Source organism: Lactuca sativa, chromosome 4, assembly GCF_002870075.4.
Source record: "Lactuca sativa cultivar Salinas chromosome 4, Lsat_Salinas_v11, whole genome shotgun sequence".
Taxonomy (NCBI): Eukaryota; Viridiplantae; Streptophyta; class Magnoliopsida; order Asterales; family Asteraceae; genus Lactuca; species Lactuca sativa.
This window is the reverse complement of record NC_056626.2, coordinates 12,485,058-12,499,919: the sequence shown is the minus strand read 5'-3', so window position 1 is coordinate 12,499,919 and position 14,862 is coordinate 12,485,058. Positions and strand designations below refer to the sequence as shown.

The 14,862-nt window shown below is 34.2% G+C and overlaps 1 protein-coding gene across 3 annotated transcripts; it reads left to right on the top strand.

Annotated features, from left to right (window-relative positions):
• The first annotated feature begins 10,136 nt into the window (after positions 1 to 10,136).
• Positions 10,137 to 13,075, top strand: LOC111880033 (uncharacterized). Of its 3 annotated transcripts, none has more exons than XM_052770151.1 (11): positions 10,137 to 10,294; positions 10,581 to 10,694; positions 10,957 to 11,063; positions 11,140 to 11,186; positions 11,271 to 11,371; positions 11,541 to 11,628; positions 11,727 to 11,835; positions 11,933 to 12,104; positions 12,366 to 12,437; positions 12,533 to 12,646; positions 12,852 to 13,075. In XM_052770151.1, exons 1-11 carry the CDS (start codon positions 10,193 to 10,195, stop codon positions 12,942 to 12,944), a joined length of 1,119 nt encoding a protein of 372 aa, XP_052626111.1. In that variant the 5' UTR covers positions 10,137 to 10,192; the 3' UTR covers positions 12,945 to 13,075. The 3 variants fall into 3 exon arrangements, with proteins under 3 accessions (XP_052626111.1, XP_052626112.1, XP_023732215.3); XM_052770152.1 differs by having other exon boundaries at positions 10,945 to 11,063; positions 11,586 to 11,628; XM_023876447.3 differs by having other exon boundaries at positions 10,945 to 11,063.
• Positions 13,076 to 14,862: the final 1,787 nt, after the last annotated feature.

Sequence of the window (14,862 nt, the reverse complement as noted above, 5' to 3'; positions counted from 1 at the left end):
GCTAAAAGAGTAAATTCGGAAAGAGTGACTCGGCGAGTCCATGGATGGACTCGGCGAGTAGATTCGCGATTTGGTCGCGTGTTAAGTAGCCGACTCGGCGAGTCAATGAGATGGACTCGGCGAGTAGGCGCTGAGTGGAGAAAACCCTAATTCTCGGGGTTGAGCCCTATATAAAGAACATTATGTTTTCCTCCCAGCCTCTTCATTCCCCCTTGAGTCCCAGAAACCCTAAAATCGTGGAGAAGCACCATTGTTGAGCAAATTAGAGCTTGGAGAGGTGGTTATTGAAGAGATCTTAGAGAAGGAGAGGCTTGGAGCATGGGGCTTTGCTTGGATTCAAGATTCATTGCAGTTGGGGCGTTCTTTTGAGGTAATATCTCGTCTTTGAGCTGCTATTTCCTTGATGCATCATTTTGGGGGTATTAGAGATTATATATTTGGATGTGTTGGAGTTTAGAGGTTAGATCTGAGGTTGCTACCTCAGATCTGGAATGGAGAAGACTTGGAATGCTTGAAAGTCCCTGTGTTAAGTGTTGGATGAAGCTATCATGTCCCAAACCTTAGCCCTAATGTGCAAAATGCATAGATCTATTTGGATTCACGTAAAGTTTGCCACTTTACGTGATGGATGAGTTGTAGGAGGCTAGATCTATGTTTTGGAGCAATTGCATGGCCTGGAATGCTTCTGAACGGATTCAGACCGGTGGTACTCGGCGAGTCACATGGGTGTACTCGACGAGTTGCTTGAAGATGAGCTGGAACTCGACGAGTTGGAAGAACAACTCGGCGAGTTGGTTGAAGATGGCTTGGAACTCGGTGAGTTGTATGAACAACTCGGCGAGTAGGTTGAAGATAGCCTTAGACTCGGCAAGTCTGTTCTTGGGCTCGGCGAGTCTTGTCGAAGAGTCCCAATATTTTCTGGTCGAGTCGAGAATCGGTGAGTCAAGGGATGACTCGGTGAGTTGTGTGCGAGTGGACTCAGAGTTGTTGAACTCGACGAGTCTCGGGGTGACTCGACGAGTTAGGTCGCGGATTGAGGGAAGTTCTGAGTATGGGGACTCGGCGAGTCATCGGGTTGACTCGGCGAGTAGAGTCAGTCAGGGGTTGACTTTGACCTTGTCTTTGACCAAGGGTTGACCAGTGGTTTCCAGGGGCATTGTGGTAATTGTTGATTATTGTTTTGAGTTCAGTGCATTGGTGGTTGTCCAGTGGTGGAGATTGTATCAGTGATCGGAGCAGCTTGGGTTATCTGTTCAGTCGGCAGTTTCGAGGTGAGTTATCCTCACTATATCAACAGGGTCTAAGGCACCAAGGTCGGCCCTTATCGGATTGAGATCCGGGTAGTTGTTATTATGTTACTGCTTTGATATGTTAGCATCCTGTGAGTTAGGATGGTATATGTTAGAGACCTGATTGAGATCGGTATCCTGAGAGATAGGGAGATGCTGTGTTAGTGACCTGTTAGGTCGGTATCCTGGTTAGGATGGTGGTATGTTATGTGATCTGTTTGATCTGCTTGTTGACTGTGAATTGCTATATGATTGTATGTATATGTGCACATGATTGTTTGGACTGGAGCTGGGTTGAGGCGGGTCCTGCTGTGAGCTGTAGGCCAAGATACCCAGGGCGGACCAGTTGTCCCGAAGGCCCAGCGAGCGGTCCGGATAGGCTGTAGGCCCCGAAAGGGCGGACCAGACGTGCCGAAGGCTCGGAGAGTGGATCAGATAGACTGAAGGCCCGGTGCGGGCGGACCAGTCATACTGTAGACTCAAAGAGTGGACCAGGTGGATTGAAGGCCCGGAAGCAGGCGGACCAATCACACTGTAGACTCGATGTATGTGGATAGACTCAGAGGGTGGACTAGGTGGACTGTAGGCCGGTGCGGCGGACCAGTCACACAGTAGACCCGAAGTGCATGGTTGTTTTGTGATCGGATAGGTTATGGTATGTTATGCGTGTATGGTATTTATGGTTAGTATTTTGGGGATATCTCACTAAGCTTTCGGGCTTACAGTTGTGGTTTCATGTTTTTCAGGTTCTTCAGGAGACTGTGGCAAGACGAAGGCATGATCGTACCGCTCCTCATGATTTCGTAGTATTGTGATTCTGGGAACACGTTAAATGTTTTGTATTGAAAACCTTTTTGTAAATATCTAATGGAATCGAGATGTTTTTGAAAAAAAAAATTTAAAATTGGTTGTATTTTTCGGTCGTTACACTTGTTCAAAACATGTTGATTGCTTGACTTGAAGCATATGATTTGATGTTTGATTTGTGATTCTATTCTAGTTATTATGTTTTTGGTTAACTAGAATCCTTGAATTTGATTTGTGTTTGATTGGCCACTTTCATGAATTGAATTTTTGTGCAGTTAATTAACTTTTAGGGCACCTAATCGTTCTATTGAGTTAATAATTGGTAACAAGCAATAAGTTTTCTTATTGTAAAACATATATCACATGTTTTCACACTTCCGAGCGTATGAGAAGAAATGAAAATTGTTGGGAAGCTTGTACAAAACTTAATGTGGTTTTTCAATACAATCTAAGAGCGTGTTTAGGTTGAATTAGTAAAGCTAGGTCTAATCAAAGAGCGTGTTTTGGTTAGATAATTTGGCAAGCGAGAGTTATTAGAGCGTGTTAATATCTTTCAGTACCAACATAGAATAGCAATCTTGAATTACATCAAGTCATAATCAAGTTGAACAACAACATTGAGAACTAGAACTAGAACCATTCAATCAATTTGTTTACAAATCTATTTCATTTTGTGCATGCTTTTAAAGTAGATTGTTATTTAGTTATTTACTTTTGCAAACAAATCCCCCTTTGTGACCAAAGTACCTTGCGTAAAGAGGTATAGACTTTTGTCCCGTGTCTATGTGGTTCGACCATGCTTGCCTTGTACTACTTTTTAGTGCATTAAAGCATTGTATTTAGAGTCAGTTGTACCCCTTTATTTGTTGGGTTTGACACACCTAACAAAAAGTCTTTAGGAACGAACATATAAGGAAATACGATGTAAAGAGATGAGTGGTAAATATGATATATGAGATAACCCTTAAGATAGTTCTTTAGGGAATATTAAATGAAGAAAATGGGGATGGGTAATCGTGTTAATTGTTTAACATGTATTATGTGAAGAAACAAATTAACTATATTATTGTGGGTTGAAAACCCTATGTACTCACCAGGTTTCCCAACCTGACCCACTCCGTTTAATTGTATCACATGTGTCGATATAAAGCTACACTACACTGAGAGATTAAGGAGATGTAAATCACTAGTGATAATGAATGTAAGTTCTGTTTATGCTTATGTTTCTGAATTGATGATGAAATCCCAATGTTTTAAATGAATAAAAATACATTTCTTCGGAAATGCTTTGATAACGAATTTATCATGTTTTACTGGGTACAAATTCCGCAACATTTTTTATTAAAAGAAGTTCTCTGATTTTTATAAAGCATAAACAAAATCAGTCTTTTCTGGCCGTGAAAATGGGGATGTCACACTACAACACCCTTGTTAGTTGTTAGTTGAAATTGAAAGTTTATAATCTTTAAAGCCAATTCAAATTGATCGACTAAAATTAAATTTTGAGGGAAATTTTTACGGTTTTATGTAATTAACACTTGTATCAGTGTTTTTTTGGAATTGATTCTTTCCATAAGATGATATCAAAAATTGTTCTATCACAAAGATGAAATTACAAGACTTTAAAAAGTTATAGAAATTAAAAAATCAGATTTAATGCCTCTTATTAAAAATGGAAAATTTTTAATTTAGCAATCATATATGAAAATTTTAAATTAATAAGATAATAATACATAAAAACTTCCCTGCTTAATTTTAGAAGAAAAATATGGAAATAATATAATCTTCGAATTATGGCCAATAATTCAAATTTATTTTCTGCCTAATTTTAAGATATAATATTTCGTTACTATATATAACTGAAAACCGTAAATAAGGGATATTAATATTATATATTAAATTAAATAAAAAAAGACAAAAATGAAAAATACTAAAAAATTGACATGTGACAACTTAATGTTTAAAATGATGACATGTGGTTTTTTTAAGTTTTGTTTATTAGAGGAGGTATATATATATATATATATATATATATATATATATATATATATATATATATATATATATATATATATATATATATATATATATATATATATATTTATTTATTTATTTATTTTGTTTTTTCAAGTGATATTTTATATGTTTAGAATGAAGTTAAGGGTTTTATTAATGTTGTTATGTGTATAGACAACATTTGTATATGTATTCATCACAAAAATATACATATATACATATGAGTTTGCACATATATTTTTAATTTTTTCTAGATATTTTGGTCTAAAAAACATTTTAATTGACTAAGACGTTGCTATAGAAATTGATTCGTTAAAAATATTCAAAAAAATGTTTTTTCAAATGGTGTGCATATGGTGCACATTTTTCGTTATATGCAACAAAATCGAATTTCAATATGAAAAGAGGTTAAAAAATGATGAATTTATATATTTTAGTTTAGTTTTTTCGATAAAAGATAAACTCTAAAACAAGAGTTAGATAAGTGATTATAGTGATCTCAAAATACTTAATGATCTCTCTCTCTCTCTCTCTCTCTATATATATATATATATATATATATATATATATATATATATATATATATAGGAATGAGTTCTATGGAAAACAAATAACTAGGGCAACATCTACCGGAACCAGTAATCAAATGACACGTGTCCATTTCTTTCTTTACAAGTAATGTATTGTGGAAGTTATTGTGGAAGTGATGTGTTGTCATGTTTTCATTGGTTCAAATATGTGTTGCCCTAATCATTCATTTTCCATATAACTCTTCCCTATATATATATATATATATATATATATATATATATATATATATATATATATATATATATGGTAAGTTTAAGGATTATGTTACGCATTGCCCATGAATGGTATTTTGAATATTTTATTCATCATAACATGAATCTTTGAATCTATGTAGAAAGATAAGTATATTTCTATTATGGCTAAATAGTTCCAAGTACGTTGTCATTATCAATAAAGATCCAAATATGTTGCTATTAATGGTAAGGAAATAAAAGTGCATTGCTATTATGGGTAATGGATTCTTACTATGATGTTATTATCAGTAAGGAACCAAATGTGTTATTATCAATAAGGAAAGTAAAGTACATTATTATTAGAAGTAATAAAATGAAATTACATAGCTATTACAGGTAAGAAAATGAAATTACATTGTTATTACGGGTAAGGAAACAAAATCAAATTATTATAATTTAGTTTAGACAAAAAAAGCATAAGTTATTCTCTTATAGCATCTTGCTCTATATGTCTCAAGTTTTAACCTTCAAGAGAAAGGTGAACCATAATGTAACCCCCTCGTTCAACATAACTCAAAACTTTTAGGTATCATTTGGTAAAATAAAAAATCATGCTCAACAAGCACCTCATGGGTGAGTTTAAGCATGTCAACGTTCGTTGGGATCACATATGTTTGAATCCGGATATGGAAAAATCAGCCAATCATAAAGCTCATAACTTAGCCAACTTCAAATTCAAACATTTTAATGCCAAAAAAAATATGAAATTCAAAACCACGATAACTAATTTCGAAAGAAAATATCACTTAACATCTGAAGTTGTAGTGTAATTCGTTTAAAGATTAATAAAACTCTACTCGTTTGACTTGGCAACCAAAAAAGAAACTAAGTGCTAGATTCATTCTCATTTGAAATTTACTTGTCTTGAGCCCGCAAAGTCATTACAATGTGTCATTGGTTGATCTGAAGTTTATGTCATCCACACACACACACACACACACACACACACACACACACACACACACATATATATATATATATATATATATATATATATATATATATATATAAGCATGAGATGTTTATCGTCAGATCTTCAAATCTGAACTTTATCACATTTTGATCAGTTTAGAATACTTCTTGGACCTCATGGACTAGGAAACTTTTGATCTTTTGCCTTCCCTTTCAGCCATGCAAGTTATCGTAGTCATTTAGGTCATATTTTGTGTATTAAAGTTTAGATCCTGAAAGCTTGAGACATTATTATGGAAAAAGCTAAAAGCTTTATCCATGTAAACATCATGTTGATTTAAATATGAAGGTTGGAGACGTGGACTTAATGGATTTAGTTGAGAAAGATGCATTCTTGGTCCCTTTGAGACTCAAAGACTAGATCTAAGTTTTTTGGACCATCTTAATGGGTAAAGTTGGAAACTTTATCTATTATGAAGCTATTTAGGAACTAGATCTGAGGTTATGGGCCTTGGTCTGAAGAGATTAAGCACTTAATGAAGATTTTGGCATTCTAACCAAAAGTCACGACGTAACATAAGATGTGTCCCGACGTGACGAAGCCCAGAATCGCGATTGTTTTGTTGTTGTATTCTCACGACGTAACCAATGAATGGTCACGACGTGACGTTGACTTTGACTAAGCTGATTGTTGACATTGTGGACTTTGATTGTTGATTTTTTGACCAATTCGTCTTTTGGTTAAACTTGGGTAGAATTGAGTATTTGATTAAGGATTGGTCTCGATTTGGTTTTAGGAAGTTTGAGTTGGCTGTTTTGATGCCGAGGTAGCTGTTGGGCCCCTATCGAGTGGTTCATTTGAGTTTTCCTCAATGTACTCGTGGGTCAAAGGCGTCAATGTTGGTCCACTAGATTGTGTTATGTATCCTTGTATATAGGATGTTGTTATGCGGTAGCGATCTATTATATTTGCTGAAGGTCAAGATACCCACATCGGTTTGGATAGGTTGTAAGTCCTACAGAGAGATCCAAATAGGTTATAGGCCCTGTGAGGTGGTCTAGTCATGCCGAAGGCTCACGTATGCATGATTTTATATGTTTGGTGGTGTGGGGTACTTTAGGACAACTTACTAAATTTTGGCTTACAGTTTGATTTTATGGTTTCAAATACATAAGAGGACAAAGGTAAGGCGAATGCGTGATTGTGTACATTATCCTGAATTTTTATGACTTATGGTTTTGAGAAACTATGTTTTTATATAATTTATGGATTTTGAAATGGTTTTAAAATGAAAAAAAAACGTTCTTGTTTTTAAGATGTTAATGTATCTCAACACTTTTCCTTTATAATTAGGTAAAAGGTAAATTACTCACATAAATAAATAAAGTTTTTGATGTTTGTTTAAGAAATAAAGTAGTCATGAAGTAGACCAGGTTCGGTTTAACCCATTTTGCAAGAAGTATTGAGAAAACTTTAGGACAATAAGTGGACATACACGTATAGGGTGGATCTTTTGCTACATATGAAAGGAGTTCATGTGTTTTGATACTTTTATTCAATAGTTGTGTGTGTTTTTATGGATTGGCAAAATAATCATGAGAAATGAGAAATGTGTTTTTGGAGGCAAGTCAAAAAAGCTATTTCGAACGAGTGAATCTCATTGTAGGCCTATCAGACAACTCATTATTCATTAACATGAAAGTGAACATGGGCTCTATGGCCAACAATAGTATTCAAAAACGAAAATAGGCCAACAATGACTTTATTGGAGAATGGCTAATGATGTAATGGATAAAATGGATCAAAACGGATAAGACTGCATCGGGTTAATTGTTCAACGCCTTTTTGTTCTTTGTTTTCGAGTTCACAAATAATTGATATATAAATGTGGGTATAAAAACCACACCACTAAAAATATCTGAATAAAAAATTCAAGGTAAATAGATCCATTTTTAGATGCTTAGGTGCTGTTTTTTTTTTTTTTTTTTTTTTTATTTCCCTTCATAATAAATTTAGTGTGTGATGTTTAGAAGACTCCATAAGGTTCACCAGATTAGTTCCTTTTTGCATCTGCTCATTGGGTAAATACCTATACTTGACAAATGAAGTAGACGATTAGGTATGAACTATTTGGATATTCGCATATTAGATATAACTTATATAGCATTTTAGATTACATAATAAAAACTTAAAAATTACAAGACAAAATTTTCTATATCTTTTGATAATACGTCAAACAATACCGCCACTGTTGGACAATTTTAGATAAAATATAAACCGGTTTGCTACTTAGACTTTTTTATGGCCTTCTAATTTATATATCAATGTATAAGAAACTACCTTAAGGTTATGTTGAAGAGATTTAAGGGTTAGAAGGGTAAACCAAACGATGAGGTGTCGTGATTTGCTACTGGTCCTCTTGATAAGGTGAACTCAGTTCTGAAATCGAACATAACCTAATCAGAACCAAGAAGTTGAGAACCAAATTTATGGATATGGAGTAATCCAAAAACAAACTGAATACATATCCGATTCCTAATCAGTTATGGTTCCGGTTCTATCTAGTATTTTGGTCACTCCTAGTTAGTAGGGTCCAAAATTGGAACCAAAAACCGAGAACCAAATTTATGGATATCAGTGTTGTAAAACTTGTCGAGTTGGCCGAGTACTCATCTAAGTACTCGCTACTCGGCCCGTTACCGAGGCGAGTTACATAATCCCAAGTACTCCCCGATCGACCTCTTACTGAACTGAGCAGTGTTGTAAAAATTGGTCAATTCGGTGATTAATATATATAATATACTAAATGATTTATTGTTTAACATACACACATGTGATTATTACTACATATTTATGTTAAACTTTCAATAATTATTCACGAAGTGAAACCATTATGTGCTTTTCAGTTTTTGTGAATTCATATGTATTTGATTTTGTTTTTATATTTCAATCAATTTATGATTTTAACTTATGGTTTTGACATATATAATTTCCTTAAAATTTTTTGTACATTAATTACTGAATCCGAGTACTCGCTACTCGGTAGTCGGCCTAGCAAGTACCGAGTAACGAGTTCTACAACCTTGATGGATATGCAGAAACTGATAACTGAACCAAATTACATATTCTGTTATCAATTGGTTTTGGCTCGGTTCAGTCCCGACAACTCAACAAGTATTTTTCTCACCCCTACATCTTGATATTGATGGTTGTGTTCTACTTTCAATCCTGCATAGTTGGTCCGCGAGCAACATGGAATCATATAGATTGATCATGCATATTATGCATTGAAATCTCTCATATTTTAAATATATATTATGATCACGACTGTAGAACTCACTACTCGGTACCAGTTCGGCCGACTACCGAGTAACGAGTACTCAGGAGTACTCGAAGAGTACTTCAGATTCGGTGATAGATGTAGAAATATTTTTAGAGAACTTATATATGTCAAAATCTTAAGTTGATTGAAATTTATAACAAAATTAGATACATGTGAATACATAAAAAAACTGAAAAATACATAATGGTCTCAGTTAATGAATAATTACTGAAAATTTAAGATATATATGTAGTTTTAATCACATGTGTGTGTATGTTAAATAATAAATTGTTAAGTATATTATACATATTAATCACCGAGTTAATCGGGTTTGACAACACTGCCCAGTTCAGTAAGAAACCGATCGGGGAGTACTTTGAATTTTGTAACTCGCTTCGGTAAGGGGCCGAGTAGCGAGTACTCGGAGGAGTAATCGGCCAATTCGGCGAGTTTTACAACAATGATTATGATTACCACTACAAGTTTTTACAATGTCATTGGTTTACATAGTTTTATTGAGTTACCCACATGTTATTTGATATGACTTTTTAGTCCGACTTTTATGTTAGATGTGTGCCTTAACGTTAAACGAGATGCAAAATGAACTTGGTATATGGATCTAGTATATTAGCAGAGATCGGGATATAAGAGATAGTTCTTGGTGACAAGATCGTATTAGCCATTAGACTTGAGAGAAATGAAGATCTTATATATGTTTTCCACACTTTTATGCTTGTGATTTGTTCGAAAAAAATAATATGTTGATTGAATTTTATAAAATTTCGTATGCATTATCCTCGATTACCCAAATATCTCCTCATCAAAATGTATCTCACAACTACTAACCTAAATACCTGATTAGTACGAGCTTGGTCAAAGGCCGTTGACTTTGATAATTTTGCTTGTGTTTCGGGGACCTCACGGTATTTTATTAGAAACTAAGGTGAAAAATGTATGTACTTCATAGTACAGGGGTCCAAGTGGCTACTGCTTTTGAAAACACATAGACGAAATCGGATGAATGGAGTGTGCCGCGAAAGGAAGTCCACGGCGGTGCTCGGGACCAGCTAACCGCCGGTGCGGCGGTTGTGGTGCTGTTTTCTATTGTTCCGTCTCTCATCAGGTTTTTCATATTCTCCTTAAATTCGAGCACATACACAAAATTTATTATCATCTCTAGTAAGAACCCTAGATTCGCACATTTTCCGATACTGAAAATTGTTTTATCACTTTTTTTATCGCTTTAAATTGATGTATTACCATCTTTGTTGCAAGCATCAAGTAGAAGCTGAACGTAGTAATGCACCAAATCCCCAATTTTAATCTGTGGATCACCTTCACTTGATGCCTGTTTTCAGTTAATTACCTTAATTTGATGCTGATGACTTATGGTGCTGATTTTGTTTAAGACATCACATTGGAGAGTTCACAAAGAAGAATGTGGAAGACTCAAACAACAGATGTGCCGTGTGGTGCTGCTAAATGACTTCCCTTTTACTTTTTCCCGGGAAGCTACTTATCAGGTAATCACTTTATGTAGTTGGATTTGTGAGACCAAAAGGGTCAAATTTTGAATTCGAGATTTATATGAACTATTGAAAACAAAATACCATGGTTGGGAATATATTTTTTCAAACATTCTGACACGTCTTGTATCAATTCTGGTTTGGAAATGTTAAAACTCTAACCTCAAAAGCTAGAATGTTATCTTAATCAATGGTGCTTCAAGGTTTTGGGTAATTTGTATCGAGTTACTTGACTGAAGTGTTGCAGGTTTGTGGAAAGGTGGAGACTAGATGCTCATTCTTGGATAAACAGGGGATCCACTGTGTAGGATTCTGGATATGTGAATGTAGCTGTGGGGCTTCGATTACTTCCTCAGATCATTTGAGGTTCCTTTTTGATCCTTCTTTTCCCCTGATGTTTCAATACACATGGGGTCTCATTGTTTATTCATTTAATTGGAAGGTATGATAAGGGCTGGAATCTCTCAAGTAAATTATGCCCTTGTAAAGGTATTGTTGTAAATTTTCATTGGTGTAGTTTTAGATCATTTATACTTACTTCCGAAAGCTACTCTACACAAACTCAAAATGCAGGGCCTTTGTCTATGTTAACAAAGAAATTAAGTAGTTGGAATGAGTATTATGAATGGAGAGGCATCCCTTTAGATTCTCCTGTTGCTCTGCTTCTTCACTGGGTAATGTAGTTTCATTGTGTACCATATAATGTATACTTCATAGAATATGTCTTTATTAGATGTAGTGCATATGGTTACATACTTATATATATATATATATATATATATATATATATATATATATATATATATATATATATATATATATATATATATATTGTATTTCCAGCCATTGACCATATATAAGGCGATTCAACTTGCTTATGTGAAACAGTTAATCCCTGAAACTACTGATGAATTGTGCATACACTACCTAGGTATTTTCATGACTTTTAGAACCTGATTTAGCTTATTATGTTAAAATAGTGTTCTTTTGTGGATTCTTGATTCTGATTAATGGATTGGCTTTGTGAAGGGCCAGAAAGGGAAGTTTATCAACTTGCTGTATTTGGGGAGTTGCATGCTTTACTTCCTGGAGTCCGAGTGCATATAGATTTTGTTGGACCTGCTATTCCACATGACAGGTCAGCAATTCAGCATCACATGTTATTTAGAGATTCAGCTTATTGAGAGTAAAAAGAGTAAACTAAAGTACATTAATTTTCCATTTTGGGCAAACAGGGATGGTGAGACAATTACTCTTTGTAGCTATGCACATTGCATTGAGTCAAATTGCAGCTGTAAATCTGTCAAAGGTGAATTCAATTCACACACCGCTTCTGATAAATCTTCATCAATTACAATAAATCTTCATTCAGGTCTTTATCACAACCGCTACTCAGATCTCACCAAGGTTTTATATATTATATATTCTTACTTTCACTAATATTTTAAATGATTGACGATTAGAAGGGCATTTATGTCTTTTTGCACCGACAACAGGTTGATAGTGAGTCCAAGTCCAATCCTGTTCCACCTTTTTGGGTAGGACAGAAAGTTGTACTTTTTGTCCCGTTGACATCAATCATGTTCTGTTCTGTACTGTCCTGTATTATTGTACTGTACTGTTCTGTTTGACAAAAGGGGTCTAATGGATGTACTTCTTTATGGACAGGAATTTATTCCTGATTTAATAATTGCTCCAAATGCTGGTATTGCGGCCTACAAAAGCTGGCTACCAACTATCGTATGTTTATTTATTTTTAATTATTTATATTTGTGTGGTATGTTTATGCATTTATTGTTTTTTTTTTATTACTGAAATTGACAATGTACTTTCAGGAGCTGATAAGAGAAATAGAAATCCCAACCATTTTCTCTGATTATTGTGAAGAAGCTTGTCATCTTGCAGCTAATTGTATAAGCTCTGTGACTGGTAGTCCACCCACAATACCTGTAAGTTTGTTTTGTTACTGGTTGAAACAAAAAATGGTTGTATAATTCGTGTCATTTGCATATATATAATTTTTAAAAATATTGGTCTAAAAAAGGTAAAAAATTGTTGGATAAATATGTATTTAAGATTTTCTTATTTGTACAAAAAGAAATAAAACATTGATTTTGGTGATTTGTAGTAAAAGATTGTTTGGTTTTGGGACAGGTTCAGTTGAACCCGTTTAGGCAGCCTTTGGCTGTTGAAGACACTGCTCTGATTCTTCCTTGCTACTCGAATTGCTTTCTTTTTGGGATATAAAGTTGGATTTTTTGTTTACTTTAGTTAGCAACCTCTATTTTCTGAAATAATGAAATGTAAAATGTGTTTTGTTTTGTGTGAAATGAAAATTATATATTGTTTGTACTTTGTAATGGATGAAAATTACTCTATGTTTTTATTCTACATAGAATGTAAATCGGCATAAAATAAGTTGCTATTTGATGCATCTAAACGGTTTTTTTATATAATAAGATTAGATAGGGAATTTTGAGTTATCCAAAAACATGCACTAGTTCTACACTTCTACATATGCTTATTTCCCTTCTTTTTTTTCCAAAAATAAACTTACCCCTAGGGGTGTAAATGAGCCGAGCCGAGTCGAGCCCGAGCCTGACCAAACTTGAGCTTGGCTTGTTTAATTTTGAGGAAGCTCGAGCTTGATTCGAGCCTTAAAATGAAGCTCGAGCTCGGCTCGTGAACAATTTAGTGTGCTCGCGAGCCTAATCGAGCCTGAACGAGCCTCTCTCTCTCTCTCTCTCTCTATATATATATATATATATATATATATATATATATATATATATATATGTGTGTGTGTGTGTGTGTGTGTGTGTGTGTGTGTATGTATGTATATAGGCTCGTTTAGGCTCACGAGCCCATTAATTGAAGCTCGGCTCGAGCTCGTCTAATAAACGGGCCTCATATTTAGGCTCGAGCTCGGCTAAGACTCGTTTAATTCGATCTCGAGTCAAGCTTTTAACGAGTCGATCCCGAGTAGCTCGGCTTACTTACACCCCTACTTACCCCATTTATTTTATCTCCCTTTACTTTTTTTTTTCATCTTTCCATTTAGGTTGTATTTTGCAGACTAATTAAAAACCTACATTTTACCTAATAAGCTACATGGTAGTAGCTGGTGTAAAGTAATAGTGATGCTAACAAACTAGCTAGTTTAGCTAGTTTATAAACTAGATGACAAATATACAACAAAGTAGCTAGTTTGTAAACTAGATGGCAAATATAAAATGACATAAAAACATTTAGGGCGTGTTTGGCAAAAGTAGTTGTTAGCTGGAAGCGGGTAGCGGTTAGCTGGTAGCGTGTAGCTGGTAGCTGGTAGCGGGAAGCTGTAGCTTTTATTTGTTATATTAATGTTTGACAAAAGCAGCTGAAAGCTTTTGAAATATATAAAATTACATAAAAGGACAACTGATTAAAAATAAAAAATATATAAATATATTTTTAAGTGTAATTATGGAAATTGTTTTCAAAAGCTCCGGAGCGTTTTGTTAAAAGCTACATGAAGTAGCTTTTAGAATCGGAACGTTTTGTTAAAACTAAAAACTAAACGTTCGTACTGCCAAACGAAGCTTTTTGTTTAAACTATAGCGTTTTGTCAAAAGCTAAAAGCTAGAAGCTCCCAAACGCTTTCAAAAGTTCCGTACCAAACACGCCCTTAAATTAATTGGGAAATGAAAATACAGTAGCACTTGTGGAAAAGTCTTCATAAGTTATTTCAAATAACTTTTAAAAAAATTAGTTTGTTGGTCTCATCAAACACCATGTTGTAATAAAATCAAAAAAATAAGTTGGCATATACATATCAACCAAAGTCTTTTTTTAAACGACACGTCCAAAAATAATGTTAATACAATATCATATTCTTATAAACTTTTCTCTTTTTAGCAATGTTTCTCAAAAAGCAACCACCGTCCTTTTTTTCCTTTTGGCCCAAAGTAAAATATAGTAAAAAAAAATATTTCTACATCCTTTTATAAAGTTTTTGGAGATACAAATTGCAACCCAAATCTATTTTTCTCTTATTGAATACTTATTGTATTCTTTGATGTAGTCATTAAATATTTCTGAAGAAGTAAATAAATTTAAACATTATTACATTCATTAAAAGTTCAAACGCTTTAGAAATTATTTGAAATCTATGTTATTGAACTTCAGT